This window comes from Cervus elaphus, chromosome 33 (genome assembly GCF_910594005.1).
Source record: "Cervus elaphus chromosome 33, mCerEla1.1, whole genome shotgun sequence".
Taxonomy (NCBI): Eukaryota; Metazoa; Chordata; class Mammalia; order Artiodactyla; family Cervidae; genus Cervus; species Cervus elaphus.
Window position 1 is genome coordinate 64,070,898 of NC_057847.1, and position 26,032 is coordinate 64,096,929.

Here is a 26,032-nt window from a genome sequence, read left to right on the forward strand (position 1 = left end):
AAGCAGAAGATATTAAGAAGAGGTGGCAAGAATTCACAGGAGAACTGCACAAAAAAGATCTTCATGACCGCGATAACCAAGATGGAGTGATTACTCATCTAGAGCCAGACATCCTAGAGCGCAAACCCAAGTGGGCCTTAGGAAGAATCACTATGAACAAAGCTAGCGAAGGTTATGGAATTCTAGCTGAGCTATTTCAAATTCTAAGAGATGATGCTGTGAAAGTGCTGCACTCAATATGTCAGCAAATTTGGAAAACTCAGCAGTGGCCACAGGACTGGAAAAGGTCAGTTTTCATTCCAATCCCAAAGAAAGGCAATGACAAAGAATGTTCAAACTACTGCAAACTGTACTCATTTTACATGCTAGCAAAGTAATGCTCAAAATTCTCCAAGCCAGGCTTCAACAGTATGTGAACTGAGAACTTCCAGATGTTCAAGCTGAAATTAGAAAAGGCAGAGGAACCAAAGATCACATTGCCAACACCTGCTGGATCACAGAAAAGGCAAGAGAATTCCAGAAAAACTTCTACTTCAGCTTCATTGATTATGCTAAAGCCTTTGACTGTGTGGATCACAACAAACTGTGGAAAATTCTTAATGAGATAGGAATACCAGACCACCTTACCTGCCTCAAGAGAAATCTGTATGCAGGTCAAGAAGCAACAGTTAGAACTGGACATGGGACAATGGACTGGCACCAAATTAGGAAAGGAGTACATCAAGGCTGTATATTGTCACCCTGTTTATTTAACTTATATACAGAGTACATCATGAGAAATGCCAGGCTGCATGAAGTACAAGTTGGAATGAAGATTGCCAGGAGAAATATCAATAACCTCAGATATACATATGACATCACCCTTAGGCAGAAAGCAAAGAGGAACTAAAGAGCCTCTTGATGAAAGTTAAAGAGGATGGTGAAAAAGCTGGCTTAAAACTCAACATGGAAAAAACTAAGATCATGGCACCCAGTCCCATCACTTCATGGTAAATAGATAGGCAAACAATGAAAACAGTGACAGACTTAATTTTCTTGGGCTCAAAAATCACTGCAGATGGTGACTGCAGCCATGAAATTAAAAGATGCTTGCTCCTTGGAAGGAAAGCTACGACCAACCTAGAGAGTATATTAAAAAGCAGAGATATTACTTTGCTGACCAAGGTCCATACAGTCAGAGCTGTGGTTTTTCCAGTAGTCATATACGGATGGGATAGTTGGATCATAAAGAAAGTTGAGCACCGAAGAATTGATGCTTTTGAACGGTGGTGCTGAAGAAGAATCTTGAGAGTTCCTTGGACTGCAAGGAGATCAAACCAGTCAATCCTAAAGGAAATCAGTCCTGAATATTCATTGGAAGCACTGATGCTGACGCCCTAATACTTTGGCCACCTGATGCAAAGAACTGACTCATTGGAAAAGACCTTGATGGCTAGCCACCCTGGCCGCAACCATGGTGGTGCTCAAGGGCGTCCCCACGCTCCTGTCCCCAGAGCTCCTCTTCACCCTGGCGAGAATGGGGCACAGAGATGAGATCGTTCTTGCACACATGAACTTCCCCAGCAGCTCCATGTGCAGAGGCGGCCCGGAGGAGATCCGTGCCGACAGTCTGGGCATCCCCCAGCTCTCAGAGGCAGTGCTGCAGCTGCTACCCCTGGACACCTACGTGCAGAGCCCGGCTATGGTCATGGAGCTGATGCCCAGCGACCGGAAGAGGGGCCTGCTGACCCCAGTGTGGACGAGCTACCAGTCCATCCTCTCCAGGGCTGGCTATGAGGGCTCCCTGGGGATGGTGGAGAGGTTTGCGTTTTATGAGCGGGCAAAAAAGGCTTTTGCTGTTGTGGCAACTGGCTCTGAGCAATCAAGCCTCGTCTCTGGCCCCGGATTGAATTCTTTTCCTCTGGAGGCCAAGAATCCCAGCGTCTTTGTGTGATTCAGCAACAACCTTTAATCTTCGGGGCTTGTCCAGGATTTTTCAGGACAAGTGGGACTATCTGGACAAGCCAAAAGATGGCCCTGATAATCTATGTGAGCCTACTTCTGCTGACTCCAAATATCCTGAGTCTGCCGTTTGATCAAGACAATGCCTTCCTGTCTTGGGCTCATTCCTATGCTGAATTCCACAACCAGTCTAACTGTTGGGTCTGTGGAGTGCTCCCCTCTTCATCAGTGGAAGGCTTCCCGTGGTGGACATCTCCACTTCAAGGAAAAGACTTTCTCCGAGTCTGTAAATATCTTCAACAACAATCGCATGTGATTTTAAACTGATGGCATCTTCTTCTTAAACTGATGACATCTAACAACCTTAAGATGGACTGATGTAACTATGGACATAATGTGACTTTTCATTTTGATTTTAACTTGGTTAATGACTATTTTGCCTTACGTCTGTAACTGTATAATGGGGTTTTCTAACCGTCTAAAAGCTTTTAAGTTACAAATGGTTGTCCAAGCTCCTATGAATGCCACAGCCTCCTCCAACTATTACTTGGGGCCTCGGGATCAGAGACCCTCAATATGAGGGTTAGGAGAATATGTTGCCTCAACAATTTAGGGACTATGCCCCTAAACAGCAGGAAGTAGTTATGGAATGAAAATGATGCCCCTTTCCCTTGGCAACATAATTCTCCTAAAAGAAAAGGGGGGAATGAGAGAGTCATTTCCTAGGCTGGTTGATAAGAAGTCTAGGGGTCCCCAAGGAGAGAGGGGTCTGGAATTCTCAAGGAGGAAGAAAGGACAAACTTTTTTCCCTCTACATTCCTTAGGATTATATAACAATGATGTATCCCGCTTGAGGACAGTCTCTGGATTAAACCTTCTGGCTAATCCTGTTATCTTAAAATGTAAATTATGGGAGTGGGTCTGATGAGGTCTTTACAACCTCCAGACATTCTTTGGATTCATTGGAGAGTATATAACTCCATTGCTAACACTAGCAAGGGGGTACCCTTTCTACCCCCTTCTGATGTCTATGTCAGAAGCTTTCTCTATCTCCTTTATACTTTAATAAAACTTTATTACACACACACACACACAAGACCCCGATGCTGGGAAAGACTGAAGGCAGGAAGAGAAGGGGACGACAGAGGATGAGATGGTTGGGTGGCGTCACCGAATTGATGGACATGAGTTTGAGCAAGCTCCGGGAGTTGGTGATGGACAGGGAAGCCTGGCGTGCTGTAGTCCATGAGGTCGCAAAGAATCAGACATGACTGAGTGACTAAACTGACTGAACTGAAAGCCAGTTTCAATTCTCAGCATCACAACTGCCAGTGACAAGCACCAACAAACCCTTGAGACCAAGTCAATTTGACAGAAATTCTAAGACACCCCACCACACTTAGGATTTTTCCAATTTTTGGCTGTCTATATCAACAAATATTGAACATCACGGCACCCTGGTAATTTCTGCAGTGGATTTCCAAGTAGTCTCCATATCTCCAGCCTTGCCCTTTCATTTCTTTCTCACTGTCCCCTAACTCTGGTTCATGCTCTCTGTTGCCTGACAAGGTATTTTTTGAAACAAGTATGTGACTATGACAGTTTTCTGCTGAAAAGCTTCACTTCCTTCAGGGGGAAGCAGGGCCCAGCATCCGTATCATCTCAGGTCACCCTTCCATGGGTACCTCTGCTCCAGGATGACCTACTTGGGGCTTTTAATGCCATGTTTTCCTATCTTATTTCACGCTGGCATGTGTCTGGTATGTCTATCGCTTCTGCTTCCCTTTAAGTCTCAGCTCTCATCACCTCTCAGGTGAAGGGTTCCCTGACTCTCTAAGACTGGGGTAAGTAAGTTTCTTCTTAGATCAGGAAGAGTTAGAGTTCTTGTCACACATCACTATTTCTACTTATGGATATATACTCATTGAGGACTGAGTCATGTTTTATGTGTCTCTGACTCTCGGGGACCCAGAGCATAGTAGGAATTGAGAAAATATTTTTTGCATGCACGAATGATTAAGCTTGTTGATTAATGATGAATGTTTAATTACCTGATGTGACTGACTTCATAGGCAGAGCTCCATTATCAGGCAGCAGAGGCCCTGCTGCCTGAACCATTTCCAGCAGCACATTCTTTGCACACAAGCTCCCACACCAAAGCCCATTCCTCTCAAGATTCATCATTCTCGAAGGTAGCTCACCACCCTATCCTAGAACCTCGCTCAGGCCTGGTATAGTATAGGTGTTCAATGAATATTTATTAAATAGATAAATGAGCATATCTTTTTTTAAAATCTAGGTCACAAAGTGTTGGGAAGAAGGGAAACAAATCAGTCCTTTGGGCTTTTAAAAACGTCACAAGTTTCTAAATATCCTCATTCATTCAACATTCAGCACATTTACTGAGCACTTACTGTGGACCAGGCAACAGGTCAGGAGTTAAAGATATACCAGTGAACAGGATAAGCATGGATGAAGTTCCCCTCATTGAGGAGAAAGAAAGTAAATAAGTAATCAAATAATTCAGTGAAATACATAAAAATAAACACAACTTGTGTGGTGACCAGTGTTGAACTCTAGTTAATGATGTCATGCTGCAATATCTAAGGGTTAAGTGTTCTTTTATGCAAAAAGAAAAACAAAGTTGGATTGATGGATGGGGAGAAGATAGACATATGGATGGACAGGTCATGGAACAAATAAAGCAAACTGTTAACTGTGGAGTCCAGGCTGTGGGATTCTCTTTTACATTTCTCCGCACCCCCCTCCCCACTTTCAAAATATTTCACAAGTTTCATAACAAAACGGGGAAGAATATTGGCTGCATGGCATTCACAACGTTGATGCTGATTCTGATGATGACAAAACTGACATGACAGAAAAAACCCCACCAAAAAATAGTTACATCACGCAAGAAGCAATCTGATTTTAAAAACTGTTCATAGTGATGTGACGCTTCAAATTTCACCAAAACTGATGTTTTTTCCCCAAATGGTAGTGATGCTAGCCTCTTTGAGAGACAGGAGGCTGGGATATAGGCTGGGGAAACTATTACGTTCAGTTGAGTTGAAAAGGATGAGCATCTGAACTGTTGACAGAAGGCACACCAGAGTAAATTTTTCAAGTGTCAAAAAGCAATTTAGGAGGGAATGGGCCCCTTAGAAGAACATCATTCCTGAAGGCTGAGACTCAGACTGAAGGAGCTGCAAGGCTGAACCTATTATTCACTGGTCTGCACAGAAGTAAAAGGCAAGAGCCCTCCTGATCCGAGTTAAAGGCCAAAAAGGCCGTCTGAATCACAAATAGCTCCTCTGCTTGTCAGCCTCTAAAAATAAAGTCGTACGTGGAAGCAATGCATCCTTGGCTGAAGCCAGCACGTTCGTCATTTGTATGAAATGAAACTAGCTTGTTTCTGAAATTCCTGTTTTGTCAGGCAAAAGTTTTGGTCTACAAGCCACTATTCTGACTCAGCTTCAAGCTCCAAGGCCCTGGAGAAACCGCGTTAGAACGTCAGTGACAACAACCATCAGTACGACTTCAACAACTCTTGAAAACCTAACCATGTGAATAAATTCTGTGGGAAGACAAGGGAGAGTAACCTGAGGTCACTAGCTTCAAGAAGCTTCTGTACTCTCAGATTTTTTTTTTAGTTGAAGTATTGTAGAATTACAATGTTGTGTGAATTTCTGCTGTATAGCCAAGTGATTCTCATCCCATCTCAGTGAGGTGAGGATGAGATGGTTGGATGGCATCACCCACACGATGGACATGAGTTTGAGTAGGCTCCGGGAGTTGGTGATGTACAGGGAAGCCTGGCGTGCTGCAGTCCATGGAGTCGTAAAGAGTCAGACACAACTGCACAGCTGAACTGAACTGAGCCAAGTGATTCAGTTATGTATATACATATATACTCTTTTTCATATTCTTTTCCATTATGGTTATTAAGGGTTATTACAGGATATTAAATATAGTTCCCTGTGCTATACAGTGTAATCTTAGATTTGTACATTTGTACCTTCCTTATTTTTCCCTACATTGTTGCATGAACTAAAAACAGAACAGACATTATCATTGAATTTAATTAAATCAGTAAGTATTTTCTGAATGCCTACTATGTGCCAGAGAGCCTTCAAAGTGTTGGAGTCTCAGCGATGAACAAAACAGACAAAACTCCTACTGACACTATCCTCAGAATCCGGCAGAGGAAAAGAGAAAAATAACAAAAGTCTGTGAATATGCAGTTTATATTTATACCAATTTATACCAGGCAGTATAAACGCTTCATGGTAAAGCAATTATAGAGGAAAAGAAAGCAGGGAAGGGGTGTAAGAAGTTGCAGAGAAAAGAGTTGCATTTTAAAAAGGGGAAGGGGGTTGGGATTAGTCTCACTGAAGTGACATTTGAGTCACAGGCCCAATTTAAGGGAACAATGTTAGGAAGATGGAACCATCAATACAAAGGTCCTAGAGTAGGAGTGTGTCTGGCCCATCTAAAAAAACAATAAGGATGCTCGAGAGAGGTGAGTAAGAGAACATGGAGGAAGCGATGAGGCCAGGGGAGTAGCGGGGCCAGACCCCTTCAGGCCTTGCGGCTACTGGGGTGACTCATCTCCCCCTCCAGTGACATCTTAACGAACCCATTCTGTGGTTGTGTCTATCTGTTCTTTATTCACTAATTCAACACACATTTACCACCTATGAGGTTGCTTCAGATACAGAAGACAGCAGTGACGATGTTCGTGGAGACCAGAAGGTGCAATCCGGGCTGGCACACGGGAGCTGGGAGGACATGGGGCAGGAGTGTGTGGCTCAGGGCGGGAAGGCTTTCCGGAGGACAGCACCTCCCTGGAGGGTGTGCAGGGTGAAGGGGAGGCACAGGGCTTCCAGACAAAGGAACAGCACACGCAATGGCCTGGTGTCGTCCTGGGGGACACCTAAAAGCCGAGCAGAGGCAGGACGCCATCAGAGAGGCCAGCAGGGCTGAGGCAGTATAGCAAAAGGAAAGGGTCGGAGGTGAAACCGGGAGGCCTTGATGCCTCCAGAACCCCTCCAGTCTGCTCCTCACTCAACTATCACAGCTTCCAAATTTCCACACGTGCCAAGAAACACTGAACATCCCCCAGCCTGGACTACATGACGTGAGCAGCCAGAAGGCAAATTCTCAAAAATTACTTAAGTAAAAAATAAACTAATGCAAACAAGACTTTGCCTCAAGAACTGGAAATATCCTAGGACAGTGATATGAACAGTGAGGTTGCTGAACAGACTAATAAATGTTACTGAAACTTTTCAATGACAGGAGGTAAATACACACCTGAGACGCAATTTGCCTGAAACCAGGCATGAGGACTCTGGTAATCTCTGCTATTGCTACCTTCAGCCACGGTCTCCACAACGAGAGAGGAAAATAATGCAATTAGATGAAGATGTTTTACCCTGCTCATGTTTTCACATAAGCCAGAAGAAGCTGTGAATGAAGGCGTCACGCAGATAACTAGAACATCATCCAAACACGGGATAATTCAAGATGCGAGACACCAACTTCAGAGTTTTATTTTCTCTTGTAAATGGTATAGGCAGATGACTTCTCTATATGATTTTTCTGTGTGGGCAGATTCCTTTCATTCCTTTACTGGGGTATAATGCGCCTTGTTTGGGACTGAGAAAAACAAGAGCATGCCTTCAAGAGCTCAGTAAAAGCAGTATAGACAGCAGATTAAAGGCTTTTGAGTGAAATAATGCCTAAATATAGGGTCAAGTCCCTAGCAAGTCCAGAAAAAGTAACAATTAATTCTCAACAAGAAATAGCAAAAGTATCCCCAAATAAATCAAAGTCTACTTGGCAGACTACACAAAACAGTCCTGGAAACATTAGTTTAAAAAGTAGAACCTTGAGCAGAGAATGGATTCGTATATATGTATGACTGAGTCCCTTTGCTGTTCACCAATGTCACAACATTGTTAATTGGCTATACCCCAATACAAAATAAAAAGTTAAAAAAAAAAAATGTAGAACCTTGAAGACTTCCCTGGCGGTCTAGTGGTTGAGACTCCACCCTTCCACTTACAGGAGGCATGGGTTCAGTTCCTGGTTGGGGAACTAAGATCCCACATGCCAAGAGGCATGGCCAAAAAAAAAGTACAACCTTGAAAAAAACTTTTGATGTATGAAGTGGAAAATTAATGGAAAAAAAAGAAGACACAAAATTATAGTACGCATGTTACAATGATGTAAAAATGTACCCCTGAAAAAAGATAATAATGCTTATATTAGGGTATGGGAACCTTCTTCCATGGGGAAGCTTTCCCCATTTTTGTGATAGGGTTATTATTATTATTTGATTGGAAATATGGAGGGAATCATACTTCAAGAGAAAAAACTAAAATCTTACTATCAGAGTGATCTGAAGGAGGCAAAGGTGGTGAGGAATTATGGGGGCACTTTCAGAGAGCAGCAGGCTGTTGGTTGAGGGCAGGTTCAGGGGAAGGGCAGTGGTGGGGGAGAGAAGATGGAGGGTTCAAGAGCTTTGCTACGGACTCTGAATCCAACCCCAAGGGCAAAGGGAAGGCATTGTGATCTACGAGGAGGAACAGCCTGGTCTAAGCTGAGCTTTTCCCAGCTGGCTCTGCGGCAGGAGGAGGGTCTCAGAGCCCAGTTCAGAAGCCACGCTCAAAGCCATACTAGAGTATGGACAAGAGGGAAAGACAGGAACCAGAGGCCTGCCCTGAGGGAGGAGGAACCACACTTCTCAGCTCAGCTTCCTGGCGAAAAAATCATCATTCAAAGATCTAGTTAAATGCCCTTACTATTCTCTGACCACCTGGTTTGCCCCTAAAGAAGCTGCGTAGGAAAGTGCTGGGATTAGTCTATGCTGACTCATAAAAATGCTCAAATGCAAACAGAATACACAAAGATAGTTCTCTGAAATTCTGAGATTTGGGGCAAAACAGTAAAGAAAAGCCAGCTTTTCCAACTCATAGAAACTCCACCAACTTGGTGAGGAAATGAGCTAGAGGAGAAATATAAGCAGCCTCAAAGTGAGGCGTGCGTTCTGAATACTCAACAGTATCTATCTGGTCAGGAACATCATCTCACTTCCCTGCTCCTAAAGATGCTTCAGCAATGGTGGGTGTGTTTTACTCTCTCCTTATCCTCCTGCTGGGCCCTTTCTAACCAGCCTTTCCCACCCGTCCCCTGCACTCCATACCTGCCAAACACCTAAGACAGCTGGAGTTGATGACAACGATTTTACAAGTACGTTATTTCTGTGGTCTCCAAACTTCTCCCTGTGCAACCATCCCATCAGGAGAAAACAATCTAAATATACCCGCAGTGTATGAGCACATTGTAGCTCAGTAGCTAAGTCGTGTCCAACTCGCTGTGACCCCATGGACTGCAGCACACTAGGCTTCCCTGTACTTCACCACCTCCCGGAGTTTGCTCAAACTCATGTCTATTGAGTCGCTGAGCCATTCAACCATCTCATTCTCTGTCACCCCCTTCTCCTCCTGCCCTCAATCTTTCCCAGCATTAGGGTCTTTTCCAATGAGCTGGCTCTTTGCATCAGGTGGCCAAAGCATTGGGGCTTCAGCATCAGTCTTTCCAATGAATATTCAGGGTTGATTTACTTCAGTTATGTAAAGATTACTATCAGCCCATCTTTTAAGTACTAGTAAATGCTTCAATTTTTTTTTAATCGACAAGTCATAGGTAAACTTTTGACACTTTTATCTTCTATTTAAAGGAATGGTTCCCCGCACCCCCACCCCCTCTGCTTCAGGTCATGAGAACAGCCACAGTTACCCAAAGGGCAGGGGATGGAAGGTTCTGCGGGAACAACTGCGTTAGACTAGATCTGGACCCTTTGTCTTGTGGGAAGGGAAGGACCCTCTCTGAGGGGTGCAGCCAAGTTCTCTGTGGGCAGGATCTGGAGGTAGGGTGGGGTGGGGAGGCACTGCTTTTTTCCTACAAGTTCTCCAACCTCAGGCACATCCTCAATAAGATCAAGGTCCCCAACTGCTTCGTTTCCCTGCTTCCTCCATTCAAGACTGCCTCGGCCATGAGGATGTTTTCCATCAACCTGTTCACTGATGGATTTTGCCACCACTGATAATCCCTGCCTTGCTCCAGTCTTATTAAGAGTTGTAAGATGCTGATTTTCTAATTTTTCATTCCTTTTGCATTTATTAGCTGTGATTTCTCCATAATTAACAACGTTCTCTCATCAACTATCTGATTATCTTCAAATACAATTTGTCCTAGAAAGGCAGGACCAAAACTGGATTCTTTCCCTTTATTTCTCAGAGTCATGAAGTGGGTGTCCTAGCAACTTCTAAAGGTGATCAATTGATTTTGTGGGTTTTTCTTGCTTGGACTATCATTCTGGACTCATGGATTATTTTCCATTGTTTGATTCCCTCCACTGCAGCTATTATTCTTTTTTTTTTTTTTTAATTTATTTGGCTGTGCCAGGTCTTAGCTGCAGCATGCAGGGTTTTTAGTTGCAGCATATGGGATCTAGTTCCCTGACCAGGGATTGAACCTAGGCCCCCTGCACTGGGAGCTTGGAGTCTTAGCTACTGGACCACAGGGAAGTCCCTCGTTGTTATTTTTGATGCTCAAACTACCCCATCTTTGGCTCCTGTGTCCTTCTGACTCCACCCCAGGGGTCTTTCTTAGCCTCCTTGCTTCCAGATTAAAGATGTCACATTTTTAGTGTTTGCTGCCCTAGACCTAAAATCACCTATTTATCTTAGAAAGGGGTTTCTTCAGTGGGAAAGGTACTTCAGTTCAGTTCAGTTCAGTTGCTCAATTGTGTCCGACTCTGCGACCCCATGAATCGCAGCAAGCCAGGCCTCCCTGTCCGTCACCAACTCCCGGAGTTTACTCAAACTCACGCCCATCAAGTCGGTGATGCCATCCAGCCATCTCATCCTCTATCATCCCCTTTTCCTCCTGCCCCCAATCCCTCCCAGCATCAGGGTCTTTTCCAATGAGTCAACTCTTCACATCAGGTGGCCAAAGTACTGGAGTTTCAGCTTCAGCATCAGTCCTTCCAATGAACACCCAGGACTGATCTCCTTTAGGATGGACTGGTTGGATCTCCTTGCAGTCCAAGGGACTCTCAAGAGTCTTCTCCAATACCACAGTTCAAAAGCATCAATTTTTCGGCGCTCAGCTTTCTTCACAGTCCAACTCTCACATCCATACATGACCACTGGAAAAACCATAGCCTTGACCAGACGGACCTTAGTTGGCAAAGTGATGTCTTTACTTTTTAATATGCTATCTAGGTTGGTTATAACTTCCCTTCCAAGGAGTAAGCATCTTTTAATTTCACGGCTGTAAGTCACCATCTGCAGTGATTTTGGAGCCCAAAAAAATAAAGTCTGACACTGTTTCCACTGTCTTCCCATCTATTTCCCATGAGGTGATGGGACCAGATGCCATGATCTTAGTTTTCTGAATGTTAAGCTTTAAGCCAACTTTTTCACTCTCCTCTTTCACTTTCATCAAGAGGCTTTTTAGTTCCTCTTCACTTTCTGCCATAAGGGTGGTATAATCTGCGTATCTGAGGTTATTGATATTTCTCCCGGCAATCTTGATTCCAGCTTGTGCTTCTTCCAGCCCAGCGTGTCTCATGATGTACTCTGCATATAAGTTAAATAAGCAGGGTGACAATATACAGCCTTGACATACTCCTTTTCCTATTTGGAACCAGTCTGTTGTTCCATGTCCAGTTCTAACTGTTGCTTCCTGACCTACATACAGGTTTCTCAAGAGGCAGGTCAGATGGTCTGGTATTCCCATCTCTTTCAGAATTTTCCACAGTTTATTGTGATCCACACAGTCAAAGGCTTTGGCGTAGTCAATAAAGCAGAAATAGATGTTTTTCTGGAACTCTTGCTTTTTCAATGATCCAGCAGATATTGGCAATTTGATCTCTGGTTCCTCTGCCTTTTCTAAAGCCAGCTTGAACATCTGGAAGTTCACGGTTCACGTATTGCTGAAGCCTGGCTTGGAGAATTTTGAGCATCACTTTACCAGCGTGTGAGATGAGTGCAATTGTGCAGTAGTTTAAGCATTCTTTGGGATGCCCCAAGCTGAGTGTTAAGGATACTCATTGCCACCTGATTATCTTTACTTTTGATCCTTTTCAAAGTACAGAGTTAGGAAAGATTTCCTTTTCAAAGAGAAAATATAAGTTCATATTGATATTTCCTATTGAAGCCGAATATTATATGGTCTTAACTTCTTTAAGCATCCCCCTTCCTATACATTGCAAATTCTGGTTCCCATGGTATACCTGTAATAGTTTCAAATAATAATAAATATTCCCCACTACAAATGAATGGTCCAAAGATTGTATTTTAAAGTCAGTTGGAATAATTATTTTATCTGTGTGAGAGATTAGTATCAACCTCACATATCACTAGGTGTGTTTCATATTTTTTAACCTCTTATCAATCTTTAGTGAATTCTTATTTCTTTTTAAATAAAACATTTATATGGTTCCAAAGTCAAAATAGAGTACATTAAGAGACATCTAGCATAGAGAACTATATTCAGTATCCTGTGATAAATCATAACAGGAAACACTATAAAAAAGAATATATAGATATGTATTACTGAATCACTTTGCTGCACAGCAGAAATTAACACAACATTGCAAATCAATGTTTAAAGAAAAAAAAAGACATCTATTTTCTATCCCTGTCCCTTCAAACCCTCCTCCGGGATAATCATTTTTATTAGCTTGTTCTTCAGTCTTCCATTGTTTCTTTTGAAAATACAAGCGCATTCACATACATTGGCATACACACATTTCCCTCCCGCTGCATACCCTTCTTGCATAGAAGGGAGGGACTCCACATACTGCCCTGCACTTTGGTTTTTATCACTTAATACAGACTAGACATCTCTCTTCAGACAGTGGAACCTTCCCTCGGTCCTTCTGCATAGTTACACATGATTTCACTCTATCAATGGACTATGTGACTCACTCAGTTCTCTAATAGGAACCTCTGGGTTATTTCCAGTCACTCCTTAGGACAAACAGTGCCCCAATACATGGCCTTGTACGCATGCCATGTATGATCTTTGCTTACTTCTCTTTGGGGTGGATTCCTAGATATGATCTGCCCAGTCAAAGGAAAGACGCCTAGAAGCTGTGCTAGACGGTGACAGATCCCCTGGCACGGGCAGTGGCAGCCGGGCTGCATTCCCAGTGCTCTCCTGAAGTCTCACCTGAGGAAGAGCTGCGTGAGCAAACTTTCAGGTTCTTGCCAATTTGATATGTGGGACACGGGATCTTGGTGCAATTTTAAAATGCACTTCTCTTATCATGAGTGAGGTTAACATGTTTCATATATTTGGGGCAACATGTTTCTTTTTTTGGACTGCTTTTGACCATTTGTCTACTGGATTGTGGAACATTTTCATCTCAATTCTTAGTAGCTTTATACATCAGTGATATTAACCCTCTGTAACAGAATATGCTATGGTGTTATTTTTTTGGTATTGTTGTTTTTGCCATACAGGTCTTTATTTTAAGGCAGTCAAATGTATTGGCTTTGCCCCCTGATTCCTGCTGAATTCTGAGTCACTTAGAAAATTATCTCCTTCCCAGGTTAACAAGAACTAATCTATTTTTTCCATCTTTGAATTGAATGGATTTCAATTCAACCAACACTTTCAAATCCTCCATTCATAGAAAATAAAATAGGTATTTCAGGACTCTGAATCCCAGCATTCTAAATGAGAACTTATTTTCCGGAAAAGCCTCCTATGTTTATGCCCCAGATGTAGGGAAACACCATCCCATGGAGGGTATAAATATACCATGTCATTTAAGCAGTTCTGGCCATTTTGCACAACACGGCTAAACACTGTATTTATGTGAAGCAACAGACAAGTCACCCCATCCTGGCTCCTCAAAGTTGCATAGCCGTGTCTCCCCATGCTGCCAGCCACCTGTCACCCACCACCCCTATATTAGTTTGTCCCCTGAATTCTGCCCCAGGAACAGACTGTGACGGCAGGATGACAGCGCTCCAGAAGCAGTAACAGTAACGTTTACGATGCACACGGAACTTTCCCACACCTCTCTGAGCTAAAAAGAACATTTAAACATGAGTACATTTCCCCACCTGCCACAGCCCTTAATTCTTTGTCCTTCTCACACTTCACACTCAAGGAGCAGTCCAGTGTATCTGCTGTTGTCCTTAGTGAACCCAACGAAAGGTCACCTTTCGGTGGCTGTTTGTGAGGGGGAGGGGTCAGCACACGGGAAAAGGTAAGGGGAGGGGGATTGCGGGTCCTAACAAGGGAAACAGATTAGCTTTCAGATAGTAATTCTAGGATGGAAAGCTCTGGATTAAAATTACTCCAAGAATTTAGGAAAACAGAAATCTGCACTCTGACTGTACAAATGAACTGTTTAACTTGGGGGAATGGTCATTTCCAGAACAGGCATTCACCTCATCAAGGGGAATTATCAAGGTCTGAACAATAGATTTATCTCTGGCATGAATACTATCAGACTTGGCATCTGGCTTCACAGTCCTCAACTAACTGTAAATGAAATCAAACTGCGGGCAGGTAGATCGATGGCAGCAGCGAGAAATGGTCAGTGTGGGCAAGAAACACAAATAAAAAAACTCTGAGAGGCTACAGCTGGGGCCAGTGAGTTCATCGTCTTTTAGTCTGTGCGTTACATGACTTTGCAAAAGAATCACTGCTACTGGCAACAGGACACCACATGGATAAGAGAGGGTAAGATTTCATCCTGAGCCCAGGGTTTAAGAAGTCAGTAAGGTATGAAACAGATTTTTTAATCATTCCATCTTGAAAAGGCTGGCTTTTTCTTTATAAAGTTTGATGCCTAAAATAATGAAGGTTCCATTACTGTATTTGGAAAAATGTATAGACACGGAAGATCTCATTCCTTCTGAATCATCAAGTGGACCTAAACAGGGTCTGTGAGGCAGGAAGCATGTTTAGTGTCTGTCAATCAAAGATCACTGAAAGTCTTTCCCAAGTGGTTTCCAGTGATACTTTAATATTGAACATTTTTCTCCAGAATATTTGCAAGGCTTTTCACAAAATGTTCATAGAGCCTTTCAATTCTAGTTTAAAAAAATCCAGTTATTCTCAAGAAAAAGGTTCCACAGCACACATTTCTACAGCTAAAGACCCCAGGAATCACAAATGAGAACACACGGTAGCCTCATTTCTTCTCCCCTTTGTCTCTGATGGGATTCTGGAAAGCAGAGCTGAGACAGGACTACTCACGGAACATAGTGTAAAACTGCTGTGGGTTCAGGTTCCACTTGCCCCAGGGAGTCTTGTGGCCTTTCAACTGGGCATAGTTGGCATGGTTGAACTCTGGCTCTGTGCCAAATGAGTCCAGGATTCGGAGCATGCACCTGAAAGATAAAAGATGCCATGAGCAAAATAACAACCGTGACACCAAAGTCAAAAGACCAAAAGCTCTACTCTCTCTCTCAGGAACTACCAAAGATGGACAAATTCTTTAAGAAATGCCACTGGGCAGGAATCGAGAGGTCTTACACTAGCCTGTCTAGTAAACATCCCCAGGTGTGACTTTCGAGCCAGAGCCAATGCACAGCTCATACAATCTGCTTTGGACAAGTTGACTAATCACAGAAGATGCTCAAATATCAGTGAAATAAAAAGTTCCCTAAAGCTAGAACTGTAGAAGGCCATGGTCACTGCTGTGCCCCTAGCCAGGGCCGAGCATACAGTGTTGACTATTAATGAACAACTGTAGAAGAAGAAAAGAATTAACATTTTTAGAGGTTACTATGATATGAATGCTTATCTCCAACCCCCACCACCAGCCCCCCACCCTTCCCTACCCTGCCCCAGCAATTCATATACTGAAATCCTAAGGAGATGGTATTAGGAGGTGGGGCTTTGGGGAAATGATAAGCTCATGAGGGTGGAGCCCTCATAAATAGGATTAGTGCCCTCATATAAGTGATTCCACAGAACTCCAGAGCCCCTTCCACAGTATGAAGAAACAATATGAAGTCTGCCACCTCACCTGACCATGCTGGCATCCTGATCTCCGACTTTCAGTCTCCCCAGTATGTGAGCAATACATATCTACTATTTATAAGTCATCCAGGATTTGGGACGGCAGCCCAGGCCCACTGAGACAGAGGTCTTATTCTGCTCAGAGCACAAAGCTTGCTCTCCTTCAACAATTATTCAAGATTTTCATCAATTGACTAGAGTATAAGATTTTTGGTAAAGCTTAGAATCTCACTCAGTAGGCAGTTGTGATTTGTATGTATTTGATAGTAGCAGGACATTCTTGTTTTCTCCCAGAGCTCAAAATGAATTGAAGCTGAAGATGTTTCATTTGGTTATTCCACCAAAGCCTTAGAACAGCACCAACCAAACCCAGTCTATTGCCTGTTTCTGTGCAGTCTTCCAGTTAAGAATGGTCTTTACATTTTTAAATAGTTAAAAAAGGGAGAATATTTTGTGATGTGAAAGTTACATGAAATTCAACTCTCAGTGTTCAAAAATAAAGTTTTATTTGAACTAGCCAAGCCTAGTTGTTACCGTATGTCTGATCACCTAGAGTAACAGTAAAGTTTGGTAGCTAAAATGGAGACCAAATGGCCAAGCAAAGACTGAATTATTTACTACCTGGCTCTTTACAGATAAAGCCTTTTGATCATTGCTTTGGAGTACATAAAGAATGATCAATCAGAAGAAAGGAATCAATACTAAAACAGAATTTATTGATTTTGGTTACATTTACATCATCACTGATTTTTAAGACACTGATGTAAATTTAACTCATGACTGGCCAATGAAAACAGCATTGTTTTCTGTATCTATTATTATTTCAGCACTATTATTATGTATTAATAACAATTCTGAATGGCTCTTACTGGGCCAATAAGCATAACAGTAAAGAGGGATCAGAGCCCACATTTTAGAATCAGATGATGACAATAACTTTCAAGCATTTGATTCTATTTCTTTCTTCCTTCCCCCACTAGTAGGAAGTCCATCTTTCAGTCAGTTTTACATCAATGATGCAGAAAAAAAGAATGCAAAAACACCAGACTGAATTTTCCAGGAAGAGCAATATTAAGTTGTCATTTTAGTGTGATGACTTTCACATCAGCGTCATCTGTCTAGACAAGGAAGAAAAGAAAGGGAAGGAAAGGTGGAAGGTGGGTGGGCCGTGACTACAAAATAAAATACTAGCTGACCACAGAAACAGTGTCCTTCTTCCAGGTCCCCATATGGCTCTCAAGGAACAAGGGATCAAGCTAATGGTAGAATTTATATGTACGTGTAACTGGATCACTCTGCTGTACACTTGAAACGAACACCGCATTGTAAATCAACGATACTTCAGTAAAAAGAAAGAAAAGAAAAGAGCTGGGATGATGGCAGCTCTGTAGAAGGTCACTACAGGAAGGCAGGGGACACACATTGACTTCTGGGACTGGGGAAGGTTCAGCTCCCGGGAGACGAACAGAGCTGGGAGTCAAAGGTGACAGCGCTCTGAGCAGGCGCGGCAGGGAGAAGCCAGCCGCCCTCCTCACAGGAACCTTTGCCTTGAAGGCTTTGGCTGCCTACACTTGTTTGTAATGAACGCTAACACTCTCTAGCTTGTGATTCTAGTTTTAACTTAGAGTCTTGCTGGAGTTATTTTCTATTTGGATAATTAAAACAAACCCTGATGAGTAAAGACGCCTGGCAGGAGCCTCACACTTGAAATCCTGGACTTTTATACGGGGTCTAAATGTGTGCTACGTGATGCTGGCTTCTACTCAGTGGAAGACTACAGAATGAATGATGATGGGATGTCTCTACACTTGTAGTTCTACATACTCAAAGCTTTGATCTGGGAATTGCCCTTTTTCTTTTCTTTTTGAGCTGATCTTGGTTTGTTTTACAAACCAGAGGCAAGAGACTGATCACTGTCTATGACAGGGGAGGCTGAACATTATAGTTTTCCCTCTTCAATCACTTTCTATATCTGTGTGTTTTGGAATTGGGTTTGTGTTGTTAATATTTATGCTGTTCCTCTAATGCCTTTTGTGTGTCTGGAGTGTCAGAAACAGACTGATGACTTTAAAAGATATTTGCCTCACTGCCCGAGGCAGCTGGCTTCCTAACAGGGATGGCTGCAGCAATGCCAAATGATTCCTGGAACATTCTCTCTGTGCTAAGCCCCACTATTACAAGATTGGATACTCACAACCTCCTTGCCAGGACCTACTTTCTAATTTGGAGTTTGATATGAAACAGTGTATCTTGGACTATTTGCATCTCACTTTCCTGTGTGTCCTCAATGCCCAGCAAAGGCTTCACATGAAGCAAAACAGATATGAGTTTCGCAGTACCTAGCAGGACACTAGTCACATGTAGGTATTCAATACATGTTTAATTGAATGCCCTCAGTTCAATTCAGTCGCTCAGTTGTGTCCAACTCTTTGCGACCCCATGAACTGCAGCACACCCTGGGTCCCTACACAAATTGGACAGAATTTATATTTTTTCAAGATCAACAGGATTCATAAGTTTGTGCCTAAACAAAGCATCAAATGATAAACTTTACATTTAACAGAATTCCCTATCATCTTCCATTACCCATGATGAATACAGGGAGTACCACTAATTTCTAATCTTTAAAAGGAAAAGGAATAGGCAAGAAACTTTCTAGAGAACCTGGTTGGCCTTTGGATGAGAATCTCAGATATATCACACCTCAAAGACACCAACGCTAAGTCCTAACAGACCTCCTGCCAGCTAATATCACTGACACAGATGATTTATTGAAGAATGGAGGGATAAACATTACACTCTCCCATGAAATCCCCTCTGAGATAGTGCCTTTTCATCCAACAAGAATCAAATATCCATCAGCAGTGACCATTTTAATAATAAAATCATCCTTTTTAATTGACCTAAATGCTACCACCGAGAATATATTTCCATCCAGACAGTCTTTCTTAATGATGAGAATATGTGAGTCCAGGGACTCTCAAAAAGGCCAGTTCCTTTGGCATGTTCATCAGATGCCTGCCACTCGCGAAAGCCAGAGAAAAACAGCTCTGTCTTTCTTGTTTTTAATGCTGTTGCTAAAAAGAAAAAACACTTTATTCACTTATAAGGCCTATTAACCAAGGATAAAGATGGTTACTCCCATATAACAGAGAACATTTATGGTGGTCTGCGATTCATGAAGATTTGAAAAGAAAACAACAAACTGCCATTCTGGACCAAGCCCAGATTTATATTTTGTTTTGTTTTTTTTTTAAGAAACTACAGGCACACCTCATTTTATGGTGCTTCACTTTTTGCATTTTGCAGATACTCATTCTTTTTTCAATTTTTAAATACAAATTAAAGGTTTGTGGCAACCCTGCACTGTCAGATGTTGGTTAGCAATTTTTAGCAATAACCTATTTAAAAGAGTTTGCTTTCCCTTTCCAGTTTTATTGAAAAATAATTGACACACAGCACAGAATGTTTCAAGTGTATAGCTTAATGATTTGATTTATATACAATGTGTAATGGATACCACAAGCTTAGTAAACAACCATCATTGTAGAGATACAAAATAAAATTTCTTTTCCTTGTGATAAGAACTCCTGGGGCCTGATCTCTTAACCGCGTTCCTAAGTAACACAGCAGTGTTAATACTATTTATCACATTGTATATTACATCCCTTACTTATCTCACAACTGCAAGTTTATACCTTTTGACTACTATCCCCCAACTCCTCCTCCCCCACTTCCCACTTTATTATAACCACAAACCTGACCTCTTTTTCCATGAGTTTGCCTGCATCTTTGTTCTTGAAGTATAATTGACCTATAACACTATGCCAGTTTCTGGCGTGCAACTTAGTGATTCCATATTTCTGTATGTTACAAAATGATCACCATGATAAATCTAATTACCATCTGTTACCATATTACTGACTATATTCTCACACTGTGCATTTCATAACTGTGAAGGTATTTTTAAAATTAAGTATGTACATTTTTTTTTACACATAATGGTGTTGCACACTTAGAGTATAGGGTAAACATAACTTTTATATGCACTAGGAAACCCCCCCACCAAAAAAAAAAACCCTGTGGGACTCAATTTATTGTGGCATTCACCTTATGGCAGCTGGATTTGATGTGGATTCAAGTCGCCCTTCCTCCTGGAATGCTGGCAGCTATCACCTTGCTATGGGGGGGACTGGAGATGGAGGGGCTAGAGCTGAAGTTAGGGGTGAGGTGGGGCTTCCTCTGGGCTAGGCGGCCGTCACCTTCCTATGAGAGGTGATCTGATCCTAAGGTTCTGGAGCAGAAGTCCTGAGATTTCGGCTCAAGCTGGCTCTGTTCCTATCTATTTGGCTGCATGGGGACGTAGGTGCAGCACACAGGATCTTCGCTGCATCATTCGACATCTTCCAATGTGGTACGTGGACTCTCTAGTTGCATCTCATGGGCTCAGCAGTTGTAGCATGCAGGCTTAGTTACTCTGCAGCCTGTGGGATCTTAGTTCCCTGACCAAGGACTGAATGCATGTCCCTTGCCTTGCAAGATGGATTCTTTACCACTGGACCACCAGGAAGTCTCATCTGTTCCCGTTAAGTGTGTGCATTCCCCTGTCCCAGCGCTGGGACCCTCAGCCCAGAGTGCAGAGTGCTGAAGCAAGGGCAGAGGGTGCAGGCTCTCAGCTTGTCAGCCAACCACAGAGATCCGAGCTGTTTCTGACATGCTCTCTGTGTGGGCACCAGCCACCGTTTCCCTTCCTCTACTGAGATGTAGTCTTGGGTCCAAGTACCTTCTGCCCCTCACAGACTGCCTTTCACCGCCCCCAATCTCCTCTGTCTCTGACTATTTGCGGCATCGCTGGCAGGTGGAGCCTGTGTGCCCAGGTATTTAGGGTGAGCTGCCGTCAGAGATCTGGGCTGCTTCTAATGCACTGTTTGAGTAAGCTTCAACAATAGCCACTGCCGCCCACTCAGGTTCCATCCTGGGACCAGGTCGCCTCTATGTCCCACTGTTTTCCCTCTCTCATCGTGGTCACCCTGGATCCAGGGCCATGCTGTGATGTGGAGTAAGCGGGGCTGGAGCATTTAGTCAGCTAGGGCTGGACACACCGAGGCAGCTGCAGGAAGCCTCTGTTCATTCTCTCTGCCCTGCCTCATGGGCAAGCCCGGGCACACGTGCTCCTCACAAGCAGGGTCTAAGCTTCCCACAGCTCTCCTCTTAGTGCTGGTGGTCCATCAACGTAACAAGGGGGTTCATCTCTCCCGGGTAGGACCCCACGGCTCAGGGCCCCAGTCTGGATCTCACCACTTCCCAGGGCAGCGTCCCTTTTCCAGAGTGCCCTCCCAGGGATCCCTGCCTGATCGCTTTTCCTTCCTTCCTCCCCAATTACATGTGGGTCTTTCTTACAGTCCTGGTCACATAGGACTCTTTCTGCAAGCTTCAGTTAGTTTTCAATGAGAACTGTTCCATGTTTAGATGTATTCTGGATGTGTACGTAGCAGGAGACAAGTTCCACATTCTCCTACTCCACCATTCTGATCAATTCTCCTATTATTCTTCATTAATAAGAATTATTAAAGTCAAACTGGATACTTTATTTTGCCTGCTGAACACTGAGACTTACTGCTATTCCCATGCAAGTGTTAAAAGTAGTGTTGAGGGGGATATGCATATACTTATGGCTAATTCACGTTGTTGTATGGCATAAACCAACATAATATTGTAAAGCAATTATCCTCCAATTAAAAAAAAGTAGTATCTGAGATACAGTAGCATCAAACTAAGCCTCTCTTAGAAAGATTGCTAAGGAAACTGAAAAATTAATAAACTTCATTATACAATTAAATGTTATTTAGTGTCAGGCTTGTGTACCATGTAAAACTGTTTCAAATATTAAGTCATGGTCTCAAACGCACAAATAGGGAAATAGTGAGATCTTCTACTAAATAATAAAAACTGTGCACAGAGTAACACTGAACTCAGGTCATACTAAGCATGAGGCTTATCTTTAAAAGTATAAGACTCTAGCATTTAGACAAGCTACATCCAGCTTTTTCTTCCAAGCATTATAACAATACTGATGGAGGAAAGGGACAGAGAAATGAGTCGTCATCTCAAATCTAAAGAACACAAGAAATGACACTGTCCACATTTTATCAAAATTGTTATTTGACTAAACGGATGAGATTAGTGTATGCAGACAGAGACGCAAGCTAAGTGTTAGGGGAGGAAAAAAGAAGGCTGGACATTTGGTTTCGACTCTTAAATCAGTGAAACTAATGAAGAGTACTTGAAAGTCAAAAGACACCATGGAGAATCTGAATTTCAATTAGGAATGAGAAATACTCTACACAGTTCAAAAGATAATATTCGATAAGCCTTTTCTACTGGCAACCATGTAACTCTTGTTAACAAAATAACAAGCTCTAAAAATTTAAGAACAATATGGAGCACTTACTGGTAATGAACCCAGGATGGTCCAAGAGTTTTCTTGAATTGAGCGAGTCCTACAATATCAATATAAATGAGCTCAACGATTCGATCTCCTACAGTTGGGCAGCCAGATCGGTTTCCAACAACCTTCTTCATTATTCTAGAGAAAGAACAGAAAGAAGAAAAAAAGAAAAGCAATTTACTACAAGCACTACACTTAACAACTTTAATAGGCTAAGAAATATCCCAAGAATCCTTATCAGGGAGAATGACATGGCTGTTTCCAGTCAGCTGCCTATCCAAATTCTGCTCAGTCATCAGGTCCATCCAAAGCCTCAACTCTGAGTCTTGCAAAAGCAAATGGTGGTATACAAATACAGCCTTAGAAACCAAAGAAGATCTGGGTCTCAGTCTATCTCTATTTAATTTGCTGGTCAAGAAGATTATGAAGGTCTTTAAGCATTGGTGAAAGGGCCAGATGTGTTATTTAAACAGATAACTGTGGAAGCAACATGGAGCAATGGTTCCCAAAAATGCCTGCACATTAGAATCACCTGGTGACCTTGGTGGATTTTTTCCTAAGCCCAGGCCATATATATTCCAGACAACATAAATCATACTCTCCAATCTAGCAGCCATGAGATCTTAGGAAGTTAACTTCTCTGAATCTTTCCTCATCAAAAACAGAACATAAAGGATTAGATATGGAGAAGATGGTAAGACAGAAACCTCTCAGGAATTCTTTAGGTAGTTGAAATAAGTATTGAGAGGAAAGTACATATACTGCATACTCAGTACCTATCAGTTTCTCCCAGAGTCTGTTCTTATTATACAGCCCTTACTGACCTCCTTCCATTTCAATACAAGCCTTTACAGTACAAACTTCTTTCTATACTGCTCTGTACAGAAAATACTTTGGCCAAGAGAATGCACTATCATAGCAAACACCTTCTTTCAACAAAACAAGAGATGATTCTACACATGAACATCAACAGATGTTTAATATCTATATCATACTGATTATATTCTTTGCAGCAAAAGATGGAGAAGCTCTATATAGTCAGCAAAAACAAGACCGGGAGCTGACTGTGGCTCAGATCATGAACTCCTTGTTGTCAAATTCAAACTTAAATTGAAGAAAGTAGGGAAAAACCACCAGACCATTCAGGTATGACCTAAATCAAATCTTTTACAATTATACAGTGGAAGTGACAAATACATTCAAAGGATTAGATCTGATAGACAGAGTGCCTGAAGAACTGTGGACAGAGGTTTGTAACACTGTACAGGAGGCAGTGATCAAAACCATCCCCAAGAAAAAGAAATGCAAAAAAGGAAAAGTGGTTGTCTGAGGAGGACTTACAAATAGCTGAGAAAAAGAAGAGAAGTGAAAGGCAAGGAGAAAAGAAAAGATATACCCATCTGAATGCAGAGTTCCAAAGAATAGCAAGGAGAGATAAGAAAGCCTTCCTAAGTGAACAATGCAAAGGAATATAGGAAAACAATAAAATGGGAAAGACTAGAGATCTCCTCAAGAAAATTAGAGATCCCAAGGGAACATTTCATGCAAAGATGGGCACAATAAAGGACAGAAATGGTATGGACCTAACAGAAGCAGAAGATATTAAGAAGAGGTGGCAAGAGTACACAAAAGAACTATACAAAAATATCTTCATGACCCAGATAACCACAATGGAGTGGTCACTCACCTAGACCCAGACATCTTGGAGTGAGAAGTCAAGTGGGCCTTAGAAAGCATCACTACGAACAAAGCTACTGGAGATGATGGAATTCCAGCTGAGCTATTTCAAATCCTGAAAGATGATGCTGTGAAAGTGCTGCATTCAATATGTCAGCAAATTTGGAAAACTCAGCAGTGGCCACAGGACTGGAAAAGGTCAGTTTTCATTCCAATCCTAAAGAAGTGTAATGCCAAAGAATGCTCAAACTACTGCAAATTGCACTCAGCTCACACGCTAGTAGAGTGATACTGAAAATCCTCCAAGCTGGGCTTCAATAGTATGTGAGCCAAGAACTTCCAGATGTACAAGCTGGATTTAGAAAAGGCAGAGGAATCAGAGGTCAAATTGCGAACATCTGCTGGATCACAGAAAAAGCAAGATAATTCCAGAAAAACATCTATTTCTGCTTCACTGACTATGCTAAAGCCTTTGTGGATCACAACAAACTGTGGAAAATTCAAGAGATGGGAATATCAGACCACCTTACCTGCCTCCTGAGAAATCTGTATGCAGGTCAAGAAGCAACAGTTAGAACTGGACATGGAACAATGGACTGGTTCCAAATTGGGAAAGGAGCACGTCAAGGCTGCATATTGTCACCCTGCTTATTTAACATATATACGGACTACATCACGGAAAATTCTGGGCTGGATGAAGCACAAGCTGGAACCAGGATTGCCGGGAGAAATATCAATAACCTCAGATACGCAGATGACACCACCCTTATGGCAGAAAGCGAAGAAGAAGTAAAGAGCCTCTTGATGAAAGTGAAAGAGGAGAGTGAAAAAGTTGGCTTAAAACTCAACATTCAGAAAACTAAGATCATGGTGCTCTGTCTCATCACTTCATGGCAACTAAATGGGGAAACAATGGAAACAGTGACAGACTTCATTTTCTTGGGCTCCAAAATCACTGCAGATGGTGACGGCAGCCATGAAATTAAAAGATGCTTCCTCCTTGGAAGAAAAGCTATGACCAGCCTAGACAGCATATTAAAAAGCAGAGACATTACTTTACCAACAAAGGTCCATCTAGTCAAAGCTATGGTTTTTCCAGCAGTCATGTATGGATGTGAGAGTTGGACCATAAAGAAGGCTGACAAACAATCGATGCTTTTGAACTGTGGTGTTGGAGAAGACTCTTGAGAGTCCCTTGGACTGCAAGGAGATCAAACCGGTCAATCCTAAAGGAAGTCAGTCCTGAATATTCATTGGAAGGACTGATGCTGAAGCTGCAACTCCAATATATACTCTGGCTACCTGATGTGAAGAGACGACTCTCTGGAAAAGATCCTGATGCTGGGAAAGACTGAAAGCAGGAGGAGAATGGGACGACAGAGGATGAGATAGTTGGATGGCATCATCGACTCAATGGACATAAGTTTGAGCAAGCTCCAGGAGACGGTGAAGGGCAAGGAAGCCTGGCATGCTGCAGTCCATGTGGTCACAAAGAGTCAGACATGACCTAGCTACTGAACAACAACAAAATACTGCTCTGTACTGTTTGCTAATCTTTTCTCTTATGTCTATTTTTCCTTCTGACTAGACTATATTTAAGAACTGGCACTATGGTTTATACTTTTTCATTATCCTTCCATCCATCCACTAACATAAACCTAATCATCTATTTAAACCCACCCTTGCACTCAGAGACAACATACTTGATTGTAGGTGAGCTTCACATGGTGAGGCATATAACTGCTAACCATACTGCCATCTGCCCAGAAATTGGCCATTTATCTATTTATCCCTGCTCACATCCCATAATAGTCCTTAACCAGACTATGGACACCCTACTCCAAAGGACAAGAGTCATCAACAGGCCTCTGCCTACAGCTCCACAATGACACTGCTCTAGGTACC

At 42.4% G+C, this 26,032-nt stretch overlaps 2 protein-coding genes across 8 annotated transcripts in view; one reads left to right on the top strand and one right to left on the bottom strand.

Moving 5' to 3' along the window:
- The window catches only part of MGAT5 (alpha-1,6-mannosylglycoprotein 6-beta-N-acetylglucosaminyltransferase), a 395,868-nt gene that overhangs the window by 120,145 nt on the left and 249,691 nt on the right, over positions 1-26,032 (bottom strand). For all 7 annotated transcript variants that reach the window (XM_043894629.1, XM_043894630.1, XM_043894627.1 and 4 more), the window contains 2 exons: positions 22,454-22,588; positions 15,235-15,368 (listed from right to left, as the gene is read on the bottom strand). In XM_043894629.1, the coding sequence (XP_043750564.1) occupies positions 15,235-15,368; positions 22,454-22,588 (269 nt within the window). The remainder of the gene's footprint in view (positions 1-15,234; positions 15,369-22,453; positions 22,589-26,032) is intronic.
- Positions 1,454-10,051, top strand: LOC122688249 (fucose mutarotase-like). The gene is made up of 2 exons (XM_043894121.1): positions 1,454-1,870; positions 9,686-10,051. Exons 1-2 carry the CDS (start codon positions 1,454-1,456, stop codon positions 10,049-10,051), a joined length of 783 nt encoding a protein of 260 aa, XP_043750056.1.

Coding starts and splice junctions, on each gene's coding strand:
- LOC122688249 (XM_043894121.1), top strand. CDS start 1,454: ATGGTGGTGCTCAAGGGCGTCCCCACGCTCCTGTCCCCAGAGCTCCTC. Junction 1,871..9,685: donor GCTCTGAGCAATCAAGCCTC/GTCTCTGGCCCC, acceptor TTCTATTTAAAG/GAATGGTTCCCCGCACCCCC.